Here is a 26,363-nt window from a genome sequence, read left to right as displayed (position 1 = left end):
TATTGTTTCAGCAAAGAGCAGGAACGCCTAGATGACTTCCTGAGATTTTTTTTTTACCACCCCCTCATTTTTTTATTTTTTTTCTTTAATATCTGCTTTTCCTTCCAAGTATTATATTCACCAGTTGGATGCTTTCCCCCTACATCTTCCCCTCCTGATTGTGCATTTGTGCTGCTGACAATCCCACTACCGGTGTTGCTTTAACTCTCAAAACGCTCCCAGGAAAAGCTGGGGGCTGTGTCCCAGGAGGGCTGTGGCACCTTCAAATGACACAAGCGCTCTCACCGGCCTCGCAGGTGCTGAGGACCACGGCCCGAGGCTCCAGGAGGGTGAGTGCTGGAGTCACCTTGAGCCGTGGACGCCTCGGGATGCTGTGCAGTGCAGTGCAGGGTTGCTGTGGTCCAGGCCCCCAGTGCAGGATCGCAGCTCTGCGCTCCGGTTCAGTCTTTCCATCGCTGCCCCCCTGAAGGCGGTGACCGGGACAATCCCAAAGTCTCAGCTGAGCCTGGGGCTGCACAAGGGCCATTTCAATGAGGCACATCCAGCCTCAGGGCTGTGGCAGCAGTGGGCATGGAGGAGGCAGGTCCTGAGCTTCTGCAGCCGCTCACCCAGTGGCAGTGGTCCTGTCTGGGCAGCGTTCACCCTAAATCGTGGAGCTGTCCTGGTTCTCATCCTCCTCCTCTTTGTCCATCTGCCTGCAGTTAATTCACTGCTGATATTGCAAGACCCAGCAGTTGTCAACAGTTTTAATTAAGCCCTTCCCTGGAAATTAGTGGGTGGTAAAAGTGTGCAAAGTGGAGAGAAGGGACAGCATGGGTGGTTTGGTGAACTTGGCCCATCTGAACCTTTGGGAGAGACCTGTGGGTTGAGGGAACAGCACCCAGGGCTCTGACGGCTGCCATCCACAGCTCATCCTTGCCCAAATAGCCCAGGTCCACTTTGGGCCTTCTTGCATGAAATTGGGGCATAATACTTCCGCTCTGGGTTTGGTTTGGTTGCATTCTCCTTGAATTCACCTCTCTGAGGTGGAGCCTTGGTGGTGCCCGTCCCGGTTGCGGTTCCTTCGTTAGCTCCTTCTTGGCCATGATGTAATGAGCAGCCTCTGCAGCCACGACCTGCAGAGGCAACTGGGGGTGAAACAGCTGAAGAGGAAGAGGTCTTTGCTGCCTTGTGGTCAGCAGAGATCCTGCAGAAGTCTTCTCGGTTTCTGTGAGTTCAGAACTCAAAACTTGGTGCTTGTTTATTTTTAAGCTTCTGTTTCCAGCCGAGGTGCCCACAAGCCCTTGTTTGTCCCCTCCTCCTTGGTAAAAGCTGCCCTGTAGCCCCTTCAGCTCTGAACCGGGGCTGTGGGGAAGCAGTGAAGGAGGTTGGCAGTGGCCGGGGCTGTCTCCATTCTCCCCCTTGCAAGGGCTGGCGGCACGCAGAGGTGTTGCTCTCCCTGTGCTGACTTTCCAGGAACTGCCCGGCTCGGTAGGGAAGCGTGAAGTGGATCCAAATGGAGCTCTGCCGTGCTGGAAACACCACTCGGATGTGAGCAGCTCGGAGTGGAAAACGAGTCCTGAGTTCTGGCCCGTGGGGTTTTTACATACTCTTCGTAGCTGGTTTTGCTTTTCCAGGTTTCTTGTGGTGCAGAGCATTAGGTATGGGTCAGAAAATGGAGAAATGTCATGTGAGATCCCAGCCTCGGAGGAGAGATGAGGCTCTGACATGGCATGGGAATCGAGGTGTCTCAGGGAACTGATGTCCAGAGCCATGGACTGACAGGAAACTTCTGGGGTTCTCCCTAGATCGCTTGTTGCAGTCAAAATTGGAGGTCCTTTGGGCCAGGCTCTGAACTCTCTTCTTGTTAGAGCTGGTCCCAAAGCCTTTACAGCACAAGTAGTGTGGTTTTGGGTCGCGCAGGAGCTCGTGCATCCCAGAGGATGCTTGTGCTGGTCGCTGGCTGTCTCCTGTGTCTGCTCCTCCCATTCCCAAAGCCAGGGCACCCCTGTGCTGGCTCCTCCCCAGCCCAGATGCTCGGTTATTTTGGATTTCACAGGTAGGGATCTCCCCAGTGCAGTGCTGGTGTGAGTCCTGCTCACCGCAGCGTTTCCCTGGAGCAGTGGGAAAAGCTGAGCCTGGGTGTCTCCAAATTCCCGCTTCCCGCCGCTCTTCAGGTTCCTGGAGTATAAGGAAAATAAAGCTGAGGAAAAAGATGGGGAGCTGCTACATACGCTCCCTGCTGTGAGACCACTGCAGTTTAGGACCTCTGACAGCGGGACAGGAGCCACATGGCATGGAGAGCCAGGCGTGAGCATCTCCTACAACTGCTGCCTCCTCCAGCCCTTCTGGGTCAGCTCAAAAATAGAGAACAGCACTTCTCCCCCAGCCCCACTCTGTATTTTTAAAAGCATTGTGGTTTTTTTGTTCTGTTTTCTTTAAATAATTTTTCTAAAAAGTTGAAACTGTAGGACTGGTGCTTTTTTACCCGAAGAAGAAAACTGAAAAATTAGCGAGTTGTTGTGGTTTGGATTGCCAGTTGTGAAGATTTTTGAGTGCTCTGGTGTGCAAAGCTTTCAGACCCGGTGAGCACAAGGGCTTGATCCAAGCGGTGGCTCGATGGCACGTGGGTTTATAGCTGAAGGTGTGTCTGTCCACGCAGGTATTGAAGTGATAATCCGTGTCGCTCTATATTGTGCCAAGAGAGGCTGTCTCACCTCTGGTCTCTGCTGCTGCATTTCTAGCTCTGCCCTAATTTTTGGGCAAGTCTCTCCATATGTACAATAGCTAGAAACAGTTTTGTTCCCTGGAGAGGCTTTTGAGGCTTAACATTTATAAAATGCTTTGAGATCTGCAGATAAAGGAAAGCAAGACAATAAACAGCGACCAGGGCTGTGCCAAAGAAATACCCGGTATCGCCCCAGCAGAGCCACACAGGATTGGGTGGGGATGGCTTTTGTTCAAGGGCAAACAGGGCTGCTCCAGCAGCCACTGCTGCAGGTTTGGTTGGGAGCCCTGTGAGCAGGAGGGGTGCAGCTCCCCCCAGTCCCAGCCTTTAAAAGAGTTTGTGTTTAGGAGATAATGCCCAGGGATAAAAGCATGATTGAAGCACGTGGGTGAGTTTTGCCCCGCACTTCCCACTGCCCCGGGAGCTCTCAGGCTGTCCCAGAGCTCCCAAGGAGCAGACCTGGTCCTGAGATGCTGCCGAGTTGCTCTTTGCTCTCCGGACAGCGCATCGTAAAATCCCCTGGTAAACTTAATCCACTCCATAAACCTCGTTAACTTTCTTTTAGCTGCGTTTGCCTGTCCTCAGAGTGAACTCCTTTATGGTCCCCAAACAAAGGCAGGCAGCAGTGGGCAGGGACGGAGGAACCGGGAGCTGCGCTCCTCCCCGGCGCTCCCGGGGGGTGGGAGGAGCGCGCCGGGGCGCGGACTGCTCAGCACAGGGGCGCTGGGCTCCTCGATGGACATGGCATCCCAGAACAAGCAGCTTTGGGGTAGGTCTTCCTGCCAGACATCTGGCGACGCCGGGATTTTTTGGCAGGGGGAGCGGGGAGGATGGAGCACGAAGGAATATTTTTTAGTGAATCAGTTGGGAACTCTGCTCTCGAGGGATGTGGATGCAGGTGTGCTGCATTGTCAGGCTGGAAGTTTTCTGGGATCCTTCTTTCCTCCTCGTGCTCCGAGTACCTATTTTTCAGTACTGTTCCGCTTTTGGGAAAGAGCAGAGAGCGTTCATGCTGCTTGAGGACACACGACCCTGTTTCGGGAGCAAGATGTGTGACTCTGCAAGAATAGCTCATCTTTTTCTGCTGCTTCCCTGCCTTCCCCCATAACGTATACATAAGTCCCTTAAACCCTGTTAAAGCAAGCTGTGGCCAGGGGCACAGCAAGAGGAGAAGGGTTCATAGCCCTACAAGGGGTGTGTGGGATGGTTTTCATTTCAGCGGGCTTTAGAAACAAATCGAACCGATGCCCAGCTCTCTGGAGATGATCTTGCTTTAATTTGAGTGGCTCATGTGTATCTGGTTTTAACTTGAGAGTAACCAGTTTATCTGCATCGCTGCAAAATGTGCCTGCTTTGAAATGGGGTGGGCTACAGGGGCTCCTGCTCTGGGAAACCTACACCTCTTAGTTTTAAATAAACATGAGCTTACGTTTAGGTGGGTTTAGCTCTGTGCTTTGAGGTGGACAAGGCTCCCCCTGGGATGCCGGGGAGCAGCTGAGGCTTTGGGATGCTGCTGAGATAAGGGGGAATGCGCAGGATGCACAAAACCTTGCAAACCCGGAATTAGCTTCCCATGAGAGAGTTAAACTGCTGTGCCTGAGGTTACCGGAGGTGGATGTGCGCTTCTTGTCCTGCTTGAGCTGGGCAGCCAAGGCCTTGAGTGCGATGGATGCTGGGCACCAGAGAGGTTCACAGCCGAGGTTTTCTCCTCGATTGAGCCTGGGGCTGGGGGGGTCCCATGGAGCAGCCGAGGCAGCTTGCATGGAGGCAGTTGTGCCCCCCAGCCCCTGACCTGCTCCCTCTGCCATGGTGGGAGGTGTGGAGCTGTGGTTTTGCAAAGAGCTGAGCTGCCGGTCGCTCGCTGCCGGCCGAGGTCTTCCTCTTCCCTTCCGTCCTGGCCTCCCCCCTCTCGGGGGCTTCTGGGCCACACTGTACTCCAAATGGGGAACTGATCTTCGTTGGGTTTCCTGCTGTCCTACACGTTCAGCAGCCCCTGGAAAGTCCAGTGAGGCCCAGGACTTGCTCAAGATAAATGCAGGGTGAGAAGGCCCCTTTCGTGCCAGAGCAGTGAGGGCTGCGGTGCCTTGAACCGTCTCTGCGACTCAGAGGGAGCTTGGTCTAAGGCTGGGGTGGCGCAGGGTCTCCCCAGGAGTGGAGATGGGAGCTGCTGGCACAGCTCGTGTGCTGGAGGTGGTCCAGTTATTTGGTGATGAATTTGGTCCTTCACATTTTCCTTGCAGCACTGAGGATTTTTTTTTTAATTTTTCCTGGGTTTATCCATATATCTTCTTTCTAAAGTTGCATTTGAAGATGCAGCCGCTTTTCTGCAGGCCAGCAGCTTCTCACCCTGAGCACACTCAGCATTTCACCCAGGTCTGCCCTGAGCTCCGCTCCCACCATCCCAAAAAACCAAGGTTTAACCCCTTTCAGCAACCAGAGCTTCTGCACTTATGAGTTGGGCACCAGCACAGCTCTTTTGTTCATGGAGGAAAAAATTCCTTTGAGCTTCTCGTAGTGAAGAGAAAGGAAGCTTTAAGTAAAATATCAGAGATACTTCTTAATGGTGGATTTTACTAGACAGCTATATTGGCGTTCCTGATAAGAAGCGTTACTGCTTGTCTAGACAAAAGCATTAGGAAACAAAACATCATGTAGTGGAGAGACAGACAAGATAATCTAGTAGGTCTCTTTTTATCTCCAAGTTGTTCCTCTGAATAGCATGCGGTACTGGTGTGAAGAGCATTTTAAGGGTTTCTTAGCATTTTAAGGGCTCGGATGCGGTGCATGAAGCCAGGCTGGATGCTTGTGTGGGGTCACCATTCCCGCTGCAGAGCAGGGGCAGAAAACCCGCTCCTACCCTCTCTGGCAGTACCGCATCACCCATCCACAACCCAAATGATTGGTTGGTGTGTGCCCAGGGTAACGTGAAAGATGTGAATCAGGTGAAATGTTGCCTCTTAGTGTTGTAACAGAAGAATAAAACCCACTTTTGTGAGAGCCTCATGGGGCATCCTAGGAACTGTGCGGTGGGCTTTTCTCAGGGTTTTTTTGTTGTTCAACATGAGAGATCGGACCAAGGAGATCCAGCTCCTGCACGATGCTGAGGTTGCACCCAGGAAATGGTTTGAAATGCACATGGAGGAAAAGAGTGTTGGTTGGTCCTGGAAAACAGAGGAGCCATGCTACACATTGAGTGCCATCTACTGGCACCTCATCCGTGGCATGGACACGTCTGCCCATGGAGAGCCGTGGTGAAGAAGGTCAGCAGCATGGGACCCACCATGGGGCTTATGGAGGGAGGGCTCGGTGCGCCCAGCCTGGTGACGAGGGGACAGTGAGGATGGGCTTCCCCTCTGCTCCTTCAGCGATGTCCTCCTTGTGCAAGTCATGAGTCCCACCCGGTGCAGGAGGAGCCCAGAAGTAGGTGTCTGCTGAGGCTGACACATCCCAGCCTGAGCTGGATGCTTTCTACCGTACCTCCACGACTGGTTTCAGGACATGGTTTTCCAGGACATGGGTTAGTGGGCATGGTGGTGTTAGGTTGATGGTTGGACTTAATGATCTTAGAGGTCTCTTCCAATCTTAATGATTCAGTAATTCTGTGATTTCATGTGGTTTGCATCCATGCTGCTGTTGGCAAAAGCTGTGCCTCCCTCCGTTCCTGTCCTTTCCCTTACCCCAAACACTTGCTGACATCCCGAACCAGACCAGGTGACAGATCCAGATATCTATAAAAACCAACCCCCCACCACCAGCTCGGTTCCTCAGTCCCTTTGCCAGCATTTGGGCTGATGCACTGCTTGGAGACGGGTGGTGTGATCTGATTTTACAGACAACGGGAACCAAGGCACGAGGGGCTGGAGCAACTTTTTGATGTCCCCTGGCCAATGTGTGATTAGAAACAGGGTCTCAGGGGCTGATTGGCAGCCTAAACCCACGTCTTTGATTTCTACTGAGGTCAAGAGGCTGATTGCAACTGTCCCTGATGGGCCCTATGCGTCTGTGGACCTTCAAACAAAGCCGATGATTTTATTTATTAATTTTTTTTCAGGTAAGCTCTTCCTGTGACTTGCCCTTTTGGCTGAAGGGGTACAAGGGGAATTTGGGTCACGGAGCATGGTTATGCAAAAATGTGGATTCTTCACAGGGGAAGGGACAAGTGAACATCTTGAAGTGTTTATATTTAAAAAGGAGGAAGAAAAAACGTCGTGGTTCTTGAAAATGGTGCCTCTTAGCAGCAAGTAGATCGAATACAACCCTTTTTAATGTCATTTAAATAATCGATGGTATATTCAATTACAGAAATATTTGGCAGAGCTCTAAATAGGTCACATCTGCCTTAAACTGTTCTTAAGGTAAATATCTCTCCACGTCGTGTCACGTTGACCAAATTATGTAAGAACTGGTGCCTGGGAGGGAAAACTCCTTGGCTGTAGATGGATTTATCCCCAGCGCTCTGCACCTTGTGTACCCCTGGTATTTGGTGCTGCTTAGGGATGCCTTAGTACACCTGGTGTGTGTATTCTGGACATATTCGGCTACTAAAGTTTGTGATCCCACTGTAACTGGGGCTGGCCAGGGGGTTCAGCATCGGGCAGGTGTTGATGGCTTCTGTGTGGCCACCACCTTGCTCTGGGGGACAGGACGGCAGCCACGGGGCTTGCCTTGATAAAGCAGAAGGTGAAAAGCCGAAGCTTTGTTGTGGCGCCCATAGTCTTGAAGCGATTTGCAAACAAAAGCTGGAGCTGAGGGCTTGCCCCAGCCCCGCCAAGGGAGGCAGGTGGTGCTGAGAACACTTTGTTTGGGAAAGTTTTTCTCATTGTGTTGAACAATTCTTCTTCGATGATCCTTCCTGTGGGCTGAATCATCGTCTCAGCCCTGCGGCCGCATCCTGTGCGGTCCAGGGCATCCCAGGGCATCCTGCACTGCCGGCAGAGGACATGGGGCTGCACCCACAGAATGGCAGCCCCTGCATTTTGGGCTGAAATCAACACTCCTGGTTGTGTGTTTGCTTCAGCTTTCTCCCCTTTGAGGGCTGGATTTTCCCCTTGCTCCAGGGCAGTTTGCAGGGTAAGTGCTGTTAGCCATAAAGCACACAAGTCATTAACCACCATCCCTCTCCTGTAAGAGAAGACTTACAAATAAACTACCAAGGCCGCTGTGGTTGTGTGTGCGTGCATTTGGCCATTTCCCCACGTAATTTCCACATTATTTGGAAACGGTCTCTAATTTGTCTAATTTTTAACTGCCTCTCCCTGCCTGCTGGCATTAATGGGCTGGGAGGGCTCACGTACGCGTGGCTGGCACCGCTGCTGGACACAACCTGGGAAAAGCCTCTTTGTTTGATCTGAAATGTCTCTTTTACAAACTTCTGGGGGGTTTTTGGTCAAGCATAACTACATGGGCGTTTATCCCCTATTTTCTTGCTGGGTGAGTAATGGAAACTAAGCAGGCAAAGATTTCTAGTCCCCAGTGAAAGGGCAGCATTCTGGTTGCATCTCTTATACCATAATTTAATTTTACATTGCAAATTAAACAATACTTGGAAAGATGCAAATCGGAGCGGAAACAGAGGTATATGCTGCTACATAAAGGAGTGGGGGTGTATGTATGTGCAAAGTACACAACTGCCTGCAAAATCCAGAAGGTCGGTGCGTAGCGTCTCGGGGGACCTGCAGCCGTCGTATTTCATTCCTCGCTGGCATCGGGCTGCTGTGCGCGCTCAGCAAAACGAATTCTTTCTGTGGACAACAATACGTGCGTTAGTGTCGAGTGTCTGCATCTTTCATGAGTGTGCAACTTTGTGGTAAAATAAATGAGCTGGAAAAAAACAGGATGTGGATTTACCCTCGCTCTTCTCCTCAAAGCTTTCTGTTTAATGGAATATAACCCCTTGCGTTGTGAATGTGCCTGTATCTACTGAAATCGGATTGCTTTGTGGTGGCAAACGTGTTGGTGGTGTTGAATGCACGGGATGCAGGACATGAGTAAAAGTTGTCTACAGGGCTGTCCTGGCCCTGTGCTGGGGCAGGGTTGTGGTTCCTAGGAGCCCTCAGAGGTCCTATAGGTCCTGTAAGCACACGGATTGGCTCCAAGCCGGGCACAAGTCAGGTGAGGGATGTAGCTCCTCCTAGCTCCATGGGTTTTAATATCCAGTTAATAAAATTAAGCAATTTTGGGTTGCATGGCTTGAAATAGCAAGGAGCTGCGTGTTGGCAGGGGTCGGTAAGCTTGGGTTGGAGGAGCGCTGGGGAGGCGATGGGGTGGCATGGCCAGTGTCCTGCACTGCATTTCCTTGTGCCGAGATGTAGCAGCCCTGAGTCACAGAGCCTGCTTTCAGTGCATGGGTGTGTTCCCCAACCCCCCAAAAGCAGTTTGGGGAGGGCCAAGGTGCTTTGTGGTACCCTCCTGGTGAGGTATCCTCTGGGGTCAGGTCTGAGCCACCTCATTGCTCTTCTACAGGGCTGGTTTTATGGGGAGCTGCGGGTGGCTGATCTCCAGAACCGGGCTCATTCCCAGGGCTTGGAGCACCCCCAGGACTAGGAGCACCCTCTTGTGCTGCTCCCACCCTCCGTGGTCCCCGCAGCCCTGCTTTGCCGTGCCACGGTGTGATGGGACTGCAGGGACGGTGACAGTGGGGGCTGTCACCTCGCATTGTGGCTCTGTTTCCATCCACGAGCTGGGGAGTCCAGTGGCTCCTCCAAAATCCACATTGATCTGAGATGTGAGCAATGAAGAAGGGAATTCTCCGACACCTGTTCCTGGTCTGACTCAAAGCAGTGTTATTCTTGGCACAGGGAAATCCCCGCGCATTTGTCCCTTAGACCCTTCTTGACATCCCACTTCTTGCAGAGGGCTTGGACTGCGGTTGGGGACAAGGGACATGGAGAGGTTCGTCCCAGAGGGACTGGGGACAGGGGACACAGTGGGTTTGTCCCGCAGGCTCCTGACCTTTTGAAAGCACCGCCTGGTCCAGCCCCGTGTTGCCCTGCGTCCCCTTTTCATGCCGCTCCTTTGTGCTCTTGTTTGGTCATTGCTGTGCCTTTGTTTTTACAGCTGAGGGAAGTGTTTTGAGCTTTCGAGTTTATTTTCTTCCCCCTGGTTGTCGTCACAGGTTTGTTTTCTTTCTCCCTGTGGCATCTTGCTGGCTTTCAGGGGGCTGGGAGGTAGGACCTCTCCAGGCCTTTCTTCCCCGTGCTCCCCCGATGGCCTCTCTGCCTTCCCTTAGTCTTACTGGAGTTTTGTTTTATAATAAATCCTGCCCGGTTTGGCCTGTCCTGCAGGGAGAGCATAGCCCGGCAATTTGGCACTGACGTGAACCATGGGACGCTGGGTCCAGTCCTTGGCCGTGCTGCGGACAATGTTGGTGGTGGCCATGCCACTGGGCAGCGTTGTCCCACCACCGCCACTGTGTGCAGGTGTTGCAAAGCCTTGGTGAGGTTTGGGCTAGTCCAGGTGATTTATTTCCTTAATTATGACTTTAAACAGGCAAAGTTTTGTTTAGACTACCAAAAAGCCACCCTCCAAAATGTAGCGTGGACTTTCCTGTAGGGTCTGCCAGTAACACTTGTTTCTAAAGCTGAATTTGCTTGCTGAGTTTTCTTGTTTTTTCCCAAACCTTCCTCACCGCTGTGCTGGACACCGTTTTGTACTCTTATTTTTCTCTTCTGGGGCATTTCTGGGATGTCACCCCAGCACCCCCAAAACCAGCCCCGGAGCTGCCTTGGAGCCTGCCCCATCCTTTGGGAGCAGCTGCAGCCGCCCATGGCCGTGGCATTGGAGTGAAGCAGTGTCCTGCCCCACGGCAGAGGCTGTGAATGCAGCTTCATTTTGAGACACCATCTGCATCCCCTCCCAGACCATCTTCCTGAAGACCAGGAGTAGCTAAAGTGCCACCTTGGCTCTTTTTCCTCTCTTTCTGACTTCTTTTGATGCTGGCTGTAGATATGATTTCTCTCCATTTTTCCCCACTCCCATCTGTCTCCAGCCCCAAACATTTCCTAACACCCAGCTCCGAGTGTGGGCTGTGCAGAAACCGCTGAACCAGAATACGGAGCAGGAGATGCCAGAGCAGATGCTAAGCGGTGGAATTAATGATCACCGAAGTGGTGGCATCAGCTTCTTTTTTAAGTCAAAAATTATCCCTGAGTGTGCGTTTGGGGAGGGGGGAGGTGGCAGTGGGTGATTCCCCGGGGACAGGGGCATGGGGTAGATGTGCACATCCTGGCTTGGAATCCTCGGTGCATTCGTCACCACCAAATAAATGGAGACGCTGCCCCGTAGCTCATTTAGGGGTCTTCTTTTTGTTAATGTATCGGTGTGGTTGTGTGTGTCCCCGCTTTGGGTGCCTGATCCAGGCACCTGAGCCTTGCTCTGTCTTGGCCACCCAGCTTTGGTCCAACCTCAAATTTCGAGGCAGTGGAGGGGATGAATTGGAGCTCCCCTACCTGGGGCAAGGTCTCCCAGTCCGCACCATGAGCAGGGACCCCCACGGTGGCACTGCCAGAGACCCCATGCTGCCCTCCAGGTGTTCAGCACCGCTTGCAGTTGGGGGATTTTATTTTTATTATTATTTTGAAATTGTTTTGTCATGCACCGGGAAAAGGAAGTGAACAAATTGTATGGCCCCATCCACAATCCACGTCCTGTAAACAGCTACCGGCTGCCTTCCATTCACAGCTGTTTTTTCCTATTCGGGGCTGGACGGGGCTGGTAAATAAACATGCAGAGCTGGTGGCCGCTCCCAGCGCCCGCTTTTCCCCTCGCAGGGGCTCTGCCCACATCCAGGGGCTTTTCCCAGGGAAAACCTGGGTGCTGAAATACCTTGGTTGGTTTTTCCGGGGTGTGTGGGTCCGGGGAGCTGACTCTTGCCAAGAAAAACAACTTTGCTGGTTTGACTGGGACTAAAGCTAATTACTAGTCGACTAATTTTATTGATTTCAAATCCCTTTTAGCAGAGATTTTGCTGTGAGGCTGATCGCCAGAGCGATTAGGACACAAAGCCGCTTAATTTGGAAGTGTTTATCAAGCAGCCTTCTGTCACCTCCGTTTCAAATCAAATTACGGTGGCACCGGGGTCTCCATCCACGGCGGGGGCAGGCGGGGAGAGGGGTCCCCTGCGCTTCTCCTGGGGGCTCGCAGAGGTTAAACGTATTCATAAGCATGGGGGGCTGCTGTCTGCGGGGTTTTTATTCCCAGATACCACCATGTCCCCGTCCTGCCCCGGCCCCTGTGGCTGCGGAGCCAAATTTGCCACTCGGCTTTCAGAGCCTCACGATGAGCACCTTGTGACTGGTGGACCACTGAAGATGCAAGGTGCCATATTCCCAGCAGCTGTGGCTGCTCCCGAACCTTGTCCAGCCATGCGAGGGGCTTGGCCTAAATATTTTTAATAGACTTTAAAAAAAAAAGAAAAGCCTAGCCTGGTCATTTTTATGGGGATCAGATTAGGGAGGGTGCTTTGATGCTGGCAGATTGCGGAGGCGGGGGCGGCCTGGGGGAGGGACGCGCTCAGCCTGGCTCAGCCGCAGCTTGAGAAGCGCCACATCCTCAGCAGTGTCCCCCACTGTCACCCATGGGGCTGCTGTGATCCCCCTCATGACACTAAAAACCAGGAACCTGCGAGTCACTTGAACCTGCTGGGGCACAGCTTTGCAGCAGTGCGTGTCCTCCGGGCATCCCTCAGTGCAGGATTTAAGAGAAAAAGCTCTGGATCTTGCTGCACCAATGGTGTCTGAGAGGTTTTGGGAGCAAAATGTCCTGCCCTGCATCCCTGCTTGTCTCCTGGGTCCAGAGATGTTCTGCTCTGCATGCCTGCGTGTCCCCAGGTCTGGAGGGACGGCTGTCCTCTGCTCACAGAAATCCTTAGGGTCTGAGGTTGTTTTGAAAGCCATTGGCCTGGATGCAAAGGCATCAGGGAGTCCTTCTTGTCTGACTCCGGGTGGGCAAGCAGGGACTGGCACCAAAGCTGTGTTCCCTCCTGAGCCATGTCCTGGTGCTGTGCTCGGATTGGGGGGTTCAGAGCTGCAAAAACCCCTGGGGCTCAAGGGTGGCTCAGAGGTGCCCAGGTCGCTTTTGTGGCTCGGGTTAGTGAACGCAGAGCAGCATCTCTTGTTGTGGCATTTTCGGCTCTGGGGACCCTGTGTGTGGGTCTGGAAGTCACAGACTGAGCAGGAGGGGCTGCCAGTGTGGGTATGGAGATGGGGCACAAAACCCTGCACCCTCCTTAGTGTCTTTTCTTGTTTGGGAGTTGTGTGGTGAAAGTGGTCTTGTTCTCCCTGCATTGCCGGTCACTTGTGCATAGCCTTTTACTGCAGCTCGTTATCGGGTGAGGGCTTTTTTTTGCTGAGACTAAATGTGGACAAATTATTTTCATCCGTGCTGAGAGCTTAGAACGGTTCTTGTCTATCAGCTCTTCTTAGCTGCGGCATAAAAATCGTAAAGGAAAAAAAAATTACTGTCTGACAGCTACATCTTATTCTATTAGTATGTTTTAATTAGAACATGAGCAAGAAATGTGTTATGAATATTCATGATCGGGGTTATTAAAATGCACAATTAATCTGTACGGTTTTTAATAACTGTATTAATGGAGAGAGGAGGTAGTTCCTATTTTTGTCTTTTCGGAATTGGAAAGTGTGGGCCTTAACTCGGTTAGTTGGGAAGCGGGTTTGTTTTAAAATAACGTTGGCTCCCGACAGCTGCGTGCACACGGGGGCGTCTCTGGGGGCGTCTCTGGGGCCGCACGCGCACCCTGCGCTGGGGGAGTTGTGCAAATGTCGCGGAGCCCGGCGCTCAGACGCGGGGCCGTGCCAGAGCTCAGCTCGCTTGTGCAGACGCGGTTGAGCTCCGTCGAGTTCCGACACGGTCTCGGTTGACGAGTTGGATTTAGGATTTTTGGGGGTTTTTTGCTCATGCTCTAATGCAGGAAATCTGTGCCTGGGGGTGAGACAGAGTTGGGAGCAAGGGAGATGCTGACGGGATCCTCATCTCCCCTATGGATGCTGCCATCACTCTGTGCTCCAAGGGGCTTTGACCATCCTGGGGTGCCCTTGGGTGAGGCCCGGGGACACCAATGTGGGGTTGCCCAAGCTGCCTCCTCCCCGCAGGCTTCCCCTTCCTGCCTTTGGGTCGAGCCCGGCTGTTCGGTGCCAGGCGATGCCTGCGAGCAGACGGAGCTCGAGGGCACAGCAAATTGTGGCCACGTTTGGTGGTGGCACAGCCCTTGGAGTTTTTATGGTGGGAGTGAAGCAAAACCTCGCTGTTGGGGGCTTTTCCGGGAGCCTTAGGCCAAACTTTGGGTTTTCACAGGGTTGGCAGAGGGTATCTGCTGCCAAATTTTAGATCCTTACTCCTATACAAAGGAATTGAACGTAGGACAGATGCCCAAAGCCAGAAGAGGGCAGTTGCTTTTTCCTGGCTTCACCCCTGAATGCTTAAAACGCCTGTGGGCTGAAAATGGGAGATTTTTGCTGGCACCTTTGTTGCAGCTCGGGGAAGCCATCAGACCTTTATTTCCAGCAGGCACGGGCCCGCAGGCTGGCTCGGCAGCGGCACGTCAGCACGGGCACGTTTGGCTGAGCCTTTGGAGCTGCTTTCGGGTGGGAGGGCAATAACCTCGCATCACCTCGGCAGCCACATGAACACCAGCACCTGGAGGGAAAAAAAAAGGCTTTTTTGGGTGTTGCCAGGACCTGGCATCAGTTGTGGAGCTCATGGAAGAGAGTCAGGGTTCCCCTGTTTGGGACGCACTGGTGGCACCACAACCTGGAGATGGCTCGTGCAGGGGCTTTCTCCAAGTCTGGGTGATGCGTGAGCCTCTTGGCTTTTGTCACCCGTACTGCCCACCATCTCCTCTTCCCTCCTTCCGTGGGGAGGCCTGGCAATGGTTTATTTATGTTTTCCTTGGAATTTAAGCAAAAAATTCGTCCTGGGCTTTCAGACACCCAAATTCCCTTCAGAGCCCCCCCAGCCTGCATCACTGCATCACTCTCCCAGCACATCCTGGCCTGGGGATGCTCCTCTGCCGTCAGCTGGGTTAGAGAGGGGACTGGGTGGCTCTGCAGGAGAGCGGGGTGACCCGGGACCCCCATGCCTCAGTTTGCCCTCTGGCTCTGGGGCTCCAAGGTCCCTCATAGGGTCAGCGGCCACAGGCAGAGCCTGGTCAGTGCTGCAGTCCTCATCCTCCCAGCACAAAGGGTTTGCCAAGGATGCCTGAGGTCCTGCTTGTGGCTTCACCCTGACCGCTGGGGAGCTTGAAAAACGCCTGTGAAAGCAAAAATGGATGGAAGGAGCATTTCTGCCTCCTGATCTTGCTCGGTGTTTGCAGGGTATGCAGATGAATTGCTTTAGAAAAACACATTAGCAAAGCAAAAGTTTATTCTAGGAAGTAGGAGGTGGGAGAATTGGCAGTAATTCTCCCTAGTATCCAAGGTATTATTAGAGGCTTATCCCTGCTCTGCACAGTAATCACATTGGAAATTTTTGATTAGAAAACAAAATCTAAATGAGAATTATGAATATTCATTAGGTGTAGAGATTAATATGCATAATTATGCAAATTAGACAGCAATTAAACACCAATTCTCTGGGGAAATGATTAACACAAAGGCACAGAAATAGAAGGATGTAATTTGAAAGAAGTTTCTGGTTAAATGAACAGTAAGGGGAGCGGAGGAGACAAATACACGGCGTGTTTGCCATAATAATCAGCTTTGCTGAAACGAAATTGGAGTGCGCCCTGCAACCCTGCCCCCCCATGTCCTTGCTCCCACATGCACCCCTGTCCCTGTCACTGTCCTGTGCCTGCGCTGTCACCACTGCTGTGAGCAGGGTTCTGCTCCCAAAGGAAAACCTCTGCTGTTGGCGCTGCGCTGTTGATGGAAGAGCCGGTGGGAGTGGGGGAAACCAGAGAGCTGCTGGGAGTGGCACTGGGTGGTGCTGGGCACCGCCGGGAGCCACTGCAAGGGGTTTCTTGTGCTGCCCCATGGAAAGTGTAGCCGTGTGCCCCCGCAGCGGGGCTGAGGTGTCCGTGGGACGAGGCAGAGAGGGGGCTCTGGCCGATGCCATCTGTGCTTGGCCTCCTGCACCCCTGGGGTTTCTCCCTGTCTGCCCTGGCTGAGCTCGCAGGATCCACGTGGCATCTCCAAAGCCCGGCCATGGGGCACAAGGATGCCTCGCTCAAATCCCCACAAGCATTTGAAGGGGGAGACGCCGATTGCTGCCCAGTGACCACTGCTCACCCACCAGAGAGATTTATTCTATGCAGTCGTAGTGCCAGCTTGCTGATGCTGATCTGCCTCCCCTGGCTTTTTTGTCCCAGCAGATGTTGGCTGTCTCCCCTGGGTGCCTCCTGTGCTGGTAGCCTGAGAGGTGCAGCCTGGGTGGACCTGGCAGCTGATGAAAGGAGACTATTTCCTCCCGCGGTCGGTGCAGGCACATTGCAAAACCCTCCTGGCTGCTCCCTTGCCATTTTGGGTCACATCCCCTTTGCCAGAGAGACGCTGGGGAGGAGTAAAAAGGTGATGAAGGACGGGACCTAGTAGCACCATGGGCAAAAATTGGGTCCCGCTGGAGCATCAGGATGAGTGCAATGAGTTTTTAGTTCCTAGTCCTCTCCACCATCAGTCTCCAGGAAGAAAAGGTTTATGGGCACTCTGGAATAAAGCGAGTTAAAGTATTTGTTTCTCCTCTTCCCACTGTCCCATGTTTTGAAGCGTTTCCAGGCTGTGGTGGGATTTGCTTTGAAGTTTGTGGAATAAACTCTCAGCTGGAGTGGGAAGGTGAGGAGGGAGAGGGGAGGATGGGTCACGCCAAGTGGAAGTGGTTTATTAATGAAAATATTGTTTTGTTTGCAGAAGGAAGAGTTAATTTTGCGAGAACACCTTTGAGGCTTTGCTGATAAAGCAAGAGTAACCTTTGTTCTTCCTGTTTTTCCGTAGGTTTGGATGAAAGACCGGGATCGGGTTCCTGGGGAACGGGAGATCAAAACAGCTCCACATTTGACCAAGGAAGGGTAAGGACAAAGTGCAAACACCAAGCTCCAACCAAAATAAATGGGGGCTTTACCGTGGCTTCTCGCTGCCTGTGTTTGTGCCCAGGTTGGGTCTAGCCCAGGAACAGCTTTTCTTGCCCCATTTTGGACATTGGTTCTGTTAACCCTGCAGGGCTCACAGCGGGAAGAGGACTCCCCCATCCCCATCTCCCCAGGCTTTGCTGCCCTGAGGTCTTGCTCAGCACCCACCGTGCCCAGGCTTGGGAGCCTGAGGGGCAACTGGGGCTTGTTTTGGGGGGATTCTCCCACGTTGTCTGGCCGAGGCGACCTTGATGGGGATGGAGAGCACAGGGAGAGTTTTGGAGGGAAGGAGTGGATGCTGCGGCAGTGCATAACTGGGGGCTGAGGAGGGGAAGAGAGAAAAGACATTAACTTAATTGAAATGGTGTTATTTTGACAGATCCTCATGTTTTAATGAGTTCATGTGATTCATTTTTGCAATGGCACCTTTCCCTTCCCTTAGGTCAGTGGCGGAGCAGGCGCTGGGGTGTCATTTCTCATTTTTATAGGTCTTCTCCTCACTCCATTGCACCCCTGGCTCTCACCTGGTGGATGTTGTGCTGCTAGGCCAAGGCAGAAACTGCCCGAGAGCTGCCAGAGTGGGGCAAACCACTGCTTTGGTGCCACATCCTCTCCCAATGCCATGGCCTTGTGGCAGCACTGCCCCTCTCTCCCCAGCCATGAGAATAAGATCATTTCTGTGTCCTTTCTATGAGGAGCCTTTGCCTCGGACACTTCCTGCAATGGGAGAGGCTGAGCTTCAGCAGCCTCACATTTTGACATTTGGCTTGATATCCCAGAGCTAACTCTCCCGTGTTGCTTCAGCAGAGCTATGGCGAAGGCCCCCACTACAGCGAGCACAGGGAGCTGCCGTCTCACAACAGCATTTCTTCATCACCATTCCTGGGAGCTGGACTAGTGGGTAAGTGGCTTTCGATGGTGGGTGTGTGGTCAGTGAAGGACACTGAGGGGCTGGAGTGTGGCCAGAGAAGGGCAACACAGCTGGGGAGGGGTCTGGAGCACAAGAATGATGGGGAGCGGCAGAGGGAGCTGGGGGGGTTCAGCCTGGAGAAGAGGAGATGAGGGGAGACCTCATCACCCTCTACAGCTCCTGAAAGGAGTGGACAGTGAGGGGTGGGTCGGTCTCTTCTCCCCAGTAACAAGTGATGGGATGAGAGGAAATGGCTTCAAGTTGTGCCAGGGGAGGGTTAGATTTTATATGGGGAAAAATTTCTTCCCTGAAGGAGTGGTCAAAAACTGGAAGGGGTTGCCCAGGGCAGTCGTGGAGCCACCATCTCTGGAGGTGTTCAAAAGACAGGAAGATGAGGTGCTGAGAGCCGTGGTTTAGTGTTGGACAGGTTGTGGTTGGACTCAATGATCTTAAAGGTCTTTTCCAACCGAATGAGTCTGTGATACAGCACAGGGGAAATCTCACACAGAATGGTTACATGGCGGTGGGAGTGTTTACAGTGGCCAGCATTGCTGTTCCTCATCTCAGCTCTCAAAGCTGTGGTTAAAGGAGCCTCTGTCCAGTGGGTCTCATCAGTGCCTGACGTGCACAACAGCCGCCGTATTTTGTGCGCGTGATTATTCTTCCTTGCTTTACAGTAGCACCCAGAGGCAACAGCAGAGATTGATGCCCGCTGTGCTGGCTTAGGATGGGCTAAGTTTGCTCTTGGGATCTGGTCATCATAGGTGGGAAAGCACCAGGAGAGAGGGGAAGAAAAGACACAGCTCATCATTGAGGTCTTGCAACAGGCTCGTAGCTACACCCCAGGGCGGTGCCATCTCCGCAGGGAGCTGGAGGTGCCCTCCCTTGCTGTGATGGGGTCTGGGGGGCCTTGTCCTGTGTCCTGCAAGGCTCCAGCAGCCCCATACAGCTCCTCCGTCCCTGCTGCAGCTGAGCAGCGTGAGGAGCTCGCAGGGACCAGCGAGTGCCTTGCGGCCCCATCCCAACCCACTGTGCCAGAGACGGTGATGCTGCATGACGGTTGTGTGTGACAATTTACTCAGTTACCTCTCCCAGCCTGGGGGCATGAGGAGAGCTTAACAGCAGAAAATATCCATCCTGAAGGGCTTAGAGAGCTCTAATGGCATTAGGTCAGGAATTGGGGTTAGTCCTCCCCACCTTTGCCCACGCAGCGGTGGTTAAAACCCTTCAGCCAGCGTGGGAGGAGCAGCGTCCTGCAGCCAGTGGTGTTTGCTCGCAGTTTGGAGGGTGGGGTTAGCAGAGGGAATTGTGTTTGACACTAAATCCCCACCGAACTGGGAGGTTCCTCCTGCGGAGCTGGTCGGAAAGAGGAAGAGAGGAGACACGTGTTTTTTGCTCCTTGCTCGGGTCTGGGGTGAGGGGTTGCTCTCAGCTCTGCTCCTCTCTTTCACTCCTCTCACTGTCGGGGGGGTGATGATGTTTAGTTGCCCCTCAGGGGTCCCATGCAGGTGTGGGAGAGCATTTCCGAGCAGCTCACCCCCATCCCTCTGCAAGGGCGGTTATTTCTTCTCGTTTCTGCCCCAGGTGGATGTAAGCAAAGCAGAAGAGATGTTTCTTGATAAGCCGAGGGAACCTTGATGCGGTCCAGCAGGGTTATGGTGTGCGTGGGGGGGACCCATCCCAGCCCGTCCCACACCTGGGGCCAAGGCAGCCTTGAGAGTTTCCAGCCGAGAAGGAGCTGCCCAGGGAGGAACATAGAGGTTTCCCCTTTGATGTGTGCGGGACGACGCCTTTGGCTTCCCCTCAAAGAGAGGGCTCCCGGATTTTGGCAAGCGCCACGGCACTCCTCAGCAAGGCTGCGAGCCCAACCGGTCCCCAGCACGTGGAGCCGGAGCCTCCGCCACCCGGGCCGGTGATTTCCACTGGCTGCATCCACAGTAGAGGGCCAGCTGTGGCCTTGGGGCCAGTGGCCATGCACCGTGCCCCAGGCTCAGGTGTGGCACCAGGAGCTCCACCACCCAAACAGGAGCTGGGGAGGCTGGAGGAGAGCATCTGGGAGGAACTGGAGACTCCTCACATTTCAAAGTTGCTTTTGTTCCTAAAATTTAATGTGGTTAAAGCAGAAAATATCAATTCCTGGAGCAGGTTGCAAACTACGTGAGTAAGTTTTGCTTTGCATCTGCTTGTGTGCTGAGGATGGGCCGGAGGAAGACCACGGGTGGGATTTTCTCTTCCTCTTTACCAAGCTGCTTCTGAAAGCTTTTCAAGTGGCAGAATGGTAAGTGGAGAGGGAGAGAAAGGAGAACAGAAAAATATATAATGCTTTCACATACTGGGGTGTCAAAGTGGTGAAGTGGGGAGGGAAAGGTGAGTTTTGGAGATGTCACTTCAGCTGCCAGGCCCTGGTTTCCATCAAGGTTCCCCTCCAGGCAGGCTTGTGCTAATGGGGCAGCTGAGAGGAACCGATGACATTTAAAATGTGAGAAGGTGGAAGGAGCAGATGAGGATGGACATGTCCAGAGGCTACTTGGTGAACAAAAGGTGTGTGAGACATCTAAGCCCTTCTCCAAAGTCAGAACTTGTATCTCTTTCCCACTTGACCTCCCTTTCTTCAAGGAGGATCCAAAACTGCTGGAAGAAACGTTTCAGGAGGAGCATGATCTGTATTGGAGATGGCTTGGCCAGCTGGGAGGGAGCTGAGCTGAAAGGGCCCCACAAAACGGGCGCGTTGGCTTCCCCCACTGGGTGGCCCTGCTGGCCACCACTCAGTCGGGGTGGTGCTGGCCTCGTCCACCAACACGTGTCCTCCAGCTTTTGTGTTTTCAGTGCCCCAGAGCAGGCCGCAACCCCCTGCCCTCCAATGAGGGGCCTGAGGGACAGGGAGCACCCTTCCCACAGCAAAGGGATGCTGCTGGCCAGGCAGCGCTTTTTGGAGAAATGGAGCTAAACTCTGATTTTTTTGGCTCTGTTTTCCACATGTATCTGGCAAATGGAAAGGAGTCTCCGCTCTCACCAGCCTTTGATGGGCTGAGGAACTTCTGCCAGCCCCAGTTTTGGAGCAGTGGCCGTGTCCTTTTGAGTGTGGAGGCTTCACCTCCCCTCAAAGGCTGGCAGCATTTTGGGGCCGTGGCATGGAGGAGGAGCAGGGGTGCAGCCAGATGCTCCCCTTCCTGCATGAGATGTTTGGCCACTCACAAATTGCTCTGACGTGAGTAGGGGTGCGAGGAGAGAGCCTTGGGAACTGCTGGGGGTCTGGCTTGTGAGCAGCGGTGAAGGCGCATGGAAACAGAGCACTGGTTTTGGATGTATTTAACTTGGGGGGGAGGCGAAAAATTGAGAAAGGTGTCAGGGCAGCAAACTGCATGAGAAGAGCAGGGCTGGAGGGATGGGCATGTCCAGGAGAGAGGGAGAGCGGGTCAGAGTTCGGGTACTGCCAGCATATCCCCAAAACCCCCACAGGGCTGCATCCCTGCCAGCATCGCTGTCCAGGCAGGTCCTTGGTAGCAAGGTGGGGGTTGCTCTCTTCTCCTTGATAACCAGTGACAGAACAAGGGGAAATGGCCTCAAGTTGTGCCAGGGCAGGTTTAGGTTGGATATTGGGAGGAATTTCTTTACTGACAGGGTTGTCAAGCACTGGAAGGGGCTGCCCAGGGAGGTGGTGGAGTCGCCATCCCTGGAGGTGTTTAAAAGACGAGGAGATGTGCGGCTTGGGGACATGGTCTAGTGGTCGACTTAGGGCTGGTTCAGTGGTTGGACTCGATGATCTTAAAGGTCTTTTCCAACACAAGCCATGCTGTGATTCTATGATTTCTCTTCAGCTGGGACGCATAGCTGTGGTATTTGGGGTTTCTGGTGATTCTTTAGATTAACATCCAGCATCTGGCACAACGGGAGCTTGGCTTTGGGAGCCATGGGTGCAGAGCAGGATTGAGGCTGCGCTGACCTGCGGGTGCTGCCTCCAGGACTGCCTCCCACCCCAGGGGTCCCTGAAAGCTGTGGGTGACGCTGCTTGTGCACTTTTTGAAGGGGACGACGACATGAGGGCAGCCTCCAGTCGGGCGCTTTGCAAAGCACAGACTCCTTCTACCACAGCTTCAGCTCCACAAGGTGATGGGGAAAACCAGCGCTGTCTGTAGGACCAGCTGGGTGGGGAACTCTGTGTTGCACTGGATGGGATAACCTAAATTTAAATTTAAAAAAAAGTAAATAAAACCCTGAATGGAAATACCATCCATACTCCATATAAAAACGGCCCCAACCTGCTGGGTGAACGCAATGGGCAGGGTGCAGTGGTGATGTCTGTGAGCTCCATTGCTCCCTCCTCCGAGTTCTCGGGCTTTGAGCCCTTGGTGCTGCTCTGCAGAGGACGGGTGCTGTCCTGTTGAGGTCTGAGCTCCCCAATCCTTGGTGGGGAGAGGTGACGGGGACCATCCCCAGGGTGGTGCCGGGACACGCGTGGTGACGAACTGCCTCGTCATGAAGGGTGAGGAGGGTTTTTCTGTTTGTTTGAAGTCACCAATCTTCAAAATCTGCCACTTTTTTACCATTCATCTTCAGTGGGGGCAGGCAGGAGGGGATTGCTTAAACAGCAGGGAAACTGATAAGCCATAACAGATTTCTTTCTAGTAATTATTTCTAGTAATTAGCTTCTTTTCAGAGGAGTGTTCCTAATCTTGCGTGTATTGTGAGCTGCTGGGGATTGGGTTCTTCCTGGACAATGCTTTTAATCTGCCCACGGACAGGGTTTGTCGCTGCTCCTGGTTTTTTAACTTTTTTTATTCTTTCCCCCTTTTAATCTTGTGTTTTCCTGTGTTTTTCCTCCCCGTTTTCCCCCAGGCTGTGACTGTGATGGAATTACCAGCACGGGGTGGTGGGTGGCTGTGCCATGGCCAGGGTGGTGGGTACCAGGGGATGCACTGGGGCTCTGTTTCGGAGCACGAAGGCACTCGTGTGGACTCCTTACGGGCTGGCAGGAGGCAAAACCCATAGGCAGCGCTGAATTGCCTCTTCTTGGCTTATTTGTATTTGTCTTGGGGAGAGAAATGGCAAAACTGCAAGTTTACTTCAAAGCGCGGTTTGCTCTGGTGGAGGTGAGACGCTGCCGTGGCCAAACCCTGGAGCTGGTGGAAGCCTTAGGAAAGTGGAGGTTTTTATTCTGCTGCCTTGACTGTGAGCCCGAGAGCAAAGCTGATTTTGGGAGGGGAGAGCAGAGGGGAGCACAGGGGTTTCTCTGCACAAGTCCTGGGTGAAGGTGGGCCCTGAGGAGGCCTCATCACAGCCCGACACGGCTGCATCCTGCAAGAGAGGACATGCTGGGAGGGGAAGGGGGCTGGAAATGGCTTATTGAGCAGGGCTGCGGGCAGTGAGGAGCAGGGGAAGGAGCTGGCGGGGATGCAAAGGCATGGGGGGGTGCCAGGGCTCACAGTGAAGCAATATCATGCAGAGCTGGAAATATGAAATGCTCCCAGGCAGTTTCTGATGCACCTTGCGCAAGGTGCCCTTCACCCTGCTTCACCCTTGCACCCTTAAATTTGCAGAGGTAAATCCAACAGGTAGGATTTTCAAGGTAAACCCTTTCCCATTCAAGGGAGTTTTTTCCCCCCCAGAAGATCCCCTAACACCCATCTGCAGGGTTTCAGTAATTCGGTCAGGAGCGAGATGGTGTCCGGGGAGATTCCTGCCATTTTCTGATGAGCCCACCCTCTGTCCTGGTCCTTGTCATGGTCGTGGGGTTTCGCCACCTTTTCTGGTGGGTGCCCCTGGGCTGCAGCTGTGAAGGGGCAACTTGGGCAAGTCCTGGTGCAGCCGAGGTTGACAACTGTGCAGGCTGGCATCTCCCCAGCAGCAGAAACAGCACCTTCTGCTGGCAAGTTCATCTTTTTCTTGCCCGACCACGACTTGTGGTCGTCTTTTATTTCAATAGGCTGGTTACATGCTGATCCAGAAACATTTGCTGTTCTTCCTTCCACCTTCTTTTTCTAGACAAATAAATGTGCAGTTTCTGCTGCTGAGGTTTTTGCTGCTTTTTCCCCTTTTTATGTGAAGCCTTTCCCAATTTCCCAAGCGTGCAGCATCTCACCTGTACCAGGCATGCTCACAGGTGAGGGTCATGAGTTTCAGAGCAATGCAGTGCAGAGCTGGCACCAGGTTGCAGTCCTTAATTTTCTGTGTGCATAGCAGGAGCCCCATAGTTCAGCCTCTGAGGTTTTCAGGTGATGACAAAGGTGTTCAGCTCTCTTTTACCAGGTCAGAGGCCTGGCTAGTGCCAACCAGGTAAACCAGCCTGGCATTACCCGGTTTTCCTCTGGTTTAGGAGGAATCGCGACGCCATGACCTGCTGAGTTATTTGTGTAACGTCGCGGGCGCCGTGGCGAACAGAGCTGCTAAGCTCTTTTAAAAATTAGGTCATTTAGGAGAGCCGGCCTCTGACATTTCGACCTTCGTTTACTTAACGGTTAAGCCTCTGAAACGCAGCAGCCGCGATGCCCGGTGTGGCCGGCTGTCGCTGGGGGCAAGTGTTGGCGGGATGCGGGATGCTGGTGTGCCATGCTGCCACCCCTGGCACCACTGGAAAGGGAGAGTCGCAGGTTTGGGGGTCGTAGTAAGGGAACCCCCTCCAATTTTGGGTTGTGTTCAAGGTCCCCATGATAAGGTTGCAAAACTGAGCAACCTCCTCTCTTCCCATCTCTCTGCCCTGTGCTTCAGGGGGGGCTGGTTTGGGGAAATCTGTGCTCTCCCCCCCTTTGTCTGCACCCCAAAACCTCTTAGCGGTGTATGGAGCTGCCTACAGCCCAAACGTCACCCCTTTGCATTAACCTGCATCCTGGCAGGCTTTAGGTTAAGCAGATTGGCAAAATCCTCCCCTTCCCAATTTTGCTTACTAAGCCAGACCGGAGGCAGGATGCAATCGCCCCTTTTCGGGGAAGGGCTTTTGCCAGCGGGGGGGAGCTGCCAGAGCCCGACACCTCCCGGCTGCATCGCAGGCAGAGGCCCCTGTGCCAGTGTGGGGCAGCTGCCCTGGGTTGAAAGCCTTTTTGATCATCGTCTTCCATTGCCCTCTTGCCTCCCCCTTTTCCCTGGTGGTACCTTTAATAGATTGTAATTAACAGCAGGGGAAAATCCCTCACATATTTTCAACCCAGTTTTTCTTTCTTTTTTTTTTTTAATGAAAAGCTGTCTTTTTCCCATTAGAAAAGTGTCTAATTTTGCTTTGGGTGGGGGTTAACCCCAAAACAGACTGTGATGCTGGCTGCCCTGGGCACAGCGCAGCAAAGCTGTTCCCTTTCTCCCCGCTCTGGCACCCATGGGTGCTGCTTGCTGGGGGCCGCACCATGCACCCGGGCAGCGATCGCGAGGGAAGAAACTGCAAGGACATTTCAGAATGGAAACATTTCACCATGTGTGTTGAGTTTCTTTTTTTTTTCTCCCTCGAAAACACTATTTTCAGCAGCGTGTGGGCAGGGTGAGGTTTGATAAAAGCCGTCACTGGGTGCTGAAGTTCATTCGGCAGCGCCGGGATGCGTGGGCTGGGCTGGCACGGGGCTGTCCCCGCGCAGCAGCAACCCGGGGGTCAGCGATGCTCCAGCTGCAGGGGGAGCCCACACGGAGGGACCCAACAGAGGGGACTCGGAAGGGAAGGAAACGCTTTTCTATCGAATACCTGCTCTTTAGAGCTGAGTTTTTGGAAAGGTGAATCTCCCCCGGGAAAGGAGAAAGAGGTGATCCCTGCACTGCGAGGAGCAGGAGCCGGAGTTGTGTTTCTGATCGTATGAAAAGTGCCTGCAGAGTCTGGTCACTTGCGCCTGGCTTTCGGTTTGCGCTGTCACTGATGCTGCCAAATTCGGCTGGCTTTTTTTAATGTGTCTGGAGGGTTTTTTATTTTGCTCTGGTCTGACACTGCCAGTTTCCATGGCCACAAGCACTTCCCTGCATCACTGCAGTTTTGGGGTTTTGCTGTTTCTGGACCAGGCGAGCGCTGCTGCCCGTAAACTTAAAAGAGCTCCTGTTTTAGCAACAAGCTATTCTGGAGGGAGGCACCTCTTGACGGGCGGAGGAAGAGGCGTTAGGAGAGTGTGCGGGAGGGCAAAATTTCCCCCTTACACCAAACCTTGTCCTTTCTTTCCCCACTATAGGAAAGAGCAGTGAGAGAGCCCCGTACTCCACGTTTGGAAGAGACACAGGGATGCCAGGACTAAACCAGGTAATGATAAAATGCATTGATTTTTTTGTTGCTTCATTTACTGGCTAAGCTGCTGGGAGTGAGAGCCCAGGGATGAAAAGGAACCTGATGGCTTGCATTGCACCTCTGCATGAGGTCCTGGAAAGCTGCTGCTCTGCTCAGAGATGGCTGCTGAGTGCTGGGGGTGTATATGGGGCGTGTTACTGGCTCAGAGGAGTTGTCAGAGTTTAGAAAAGGGGGTTGTAGCAGCTTCTTACTTCTTTTCAAAGCTTCTTCAGGCTCACTTATTTTGTTATTGTTAATCCTGTTTCTAGCTGGTTTGTATTAATCAGATATGACCCAGCCAACACTGAGTTGGATCCAAGCAATGTCTTTCCTTGTGGCTGGGTGGTTGTGAGCGGAGGAGCTCTCTGGGAGGCTCCTTATCCTTCTGGTCACCTGCCTTGGGGCTCTGGCTTTGCCTGCAAGCACCACACCTCGTGCTGGGTGCTCT

General features: G+C 53.1%; 1 protein-coding gene across 1 annotated transcript in view; it reads left to right on the top strand.

Annotated features, from left to right (window-relative positions):
• TCF3 (transcription factor 3) overlaps positions 1 to 26,363 on the top strand; it is a 59,147-nt gene that overhangs the window by 11,390 nt on the left and 21,394 nt on the right. Inside the window, exons 2-4 of the mRNA XM_010184361.1 lie at positions 16,648 to 16,721; positions 17,586 to 17,682; positions 25,824 to 25,891. Coding sequence (XP_010182663.1) covers positions 16,648 to 16,721; positions 17,586 to 17,682; positions 25,824 to 25,891 — 239 coding nt within the window. The remainder of the gene's footprint in view (positions 1 to 16,647; positions 16,722 to 17,585; positions 17,683 to 25,823; positions 25,892 to 26,363) is intronic.

The sequence above is a fragment of the Mesitornis unicolor genome, unplaced genomic scaffold (assembly GCF_000695765.1).
Source record: "Mesitornis unicolor isolate BGI_N332 unplaced genomic scaffold, ASM69576v1 scaffold33415, whole genome shotgun sequence".
In the NCBI taxonomy this organism is placed as follows: domain Eukaryota; kingdom Metazoa; phylum Chordata; class Aves; order Mesitornithiformes; family Mesitornithidae; genus Mesitornis; species Mesitornis unicolor.
Note: the sequence above shows the minus strand (reverse complement) of the source record. Positions and strands in the feature narration are given on the sequence as shown.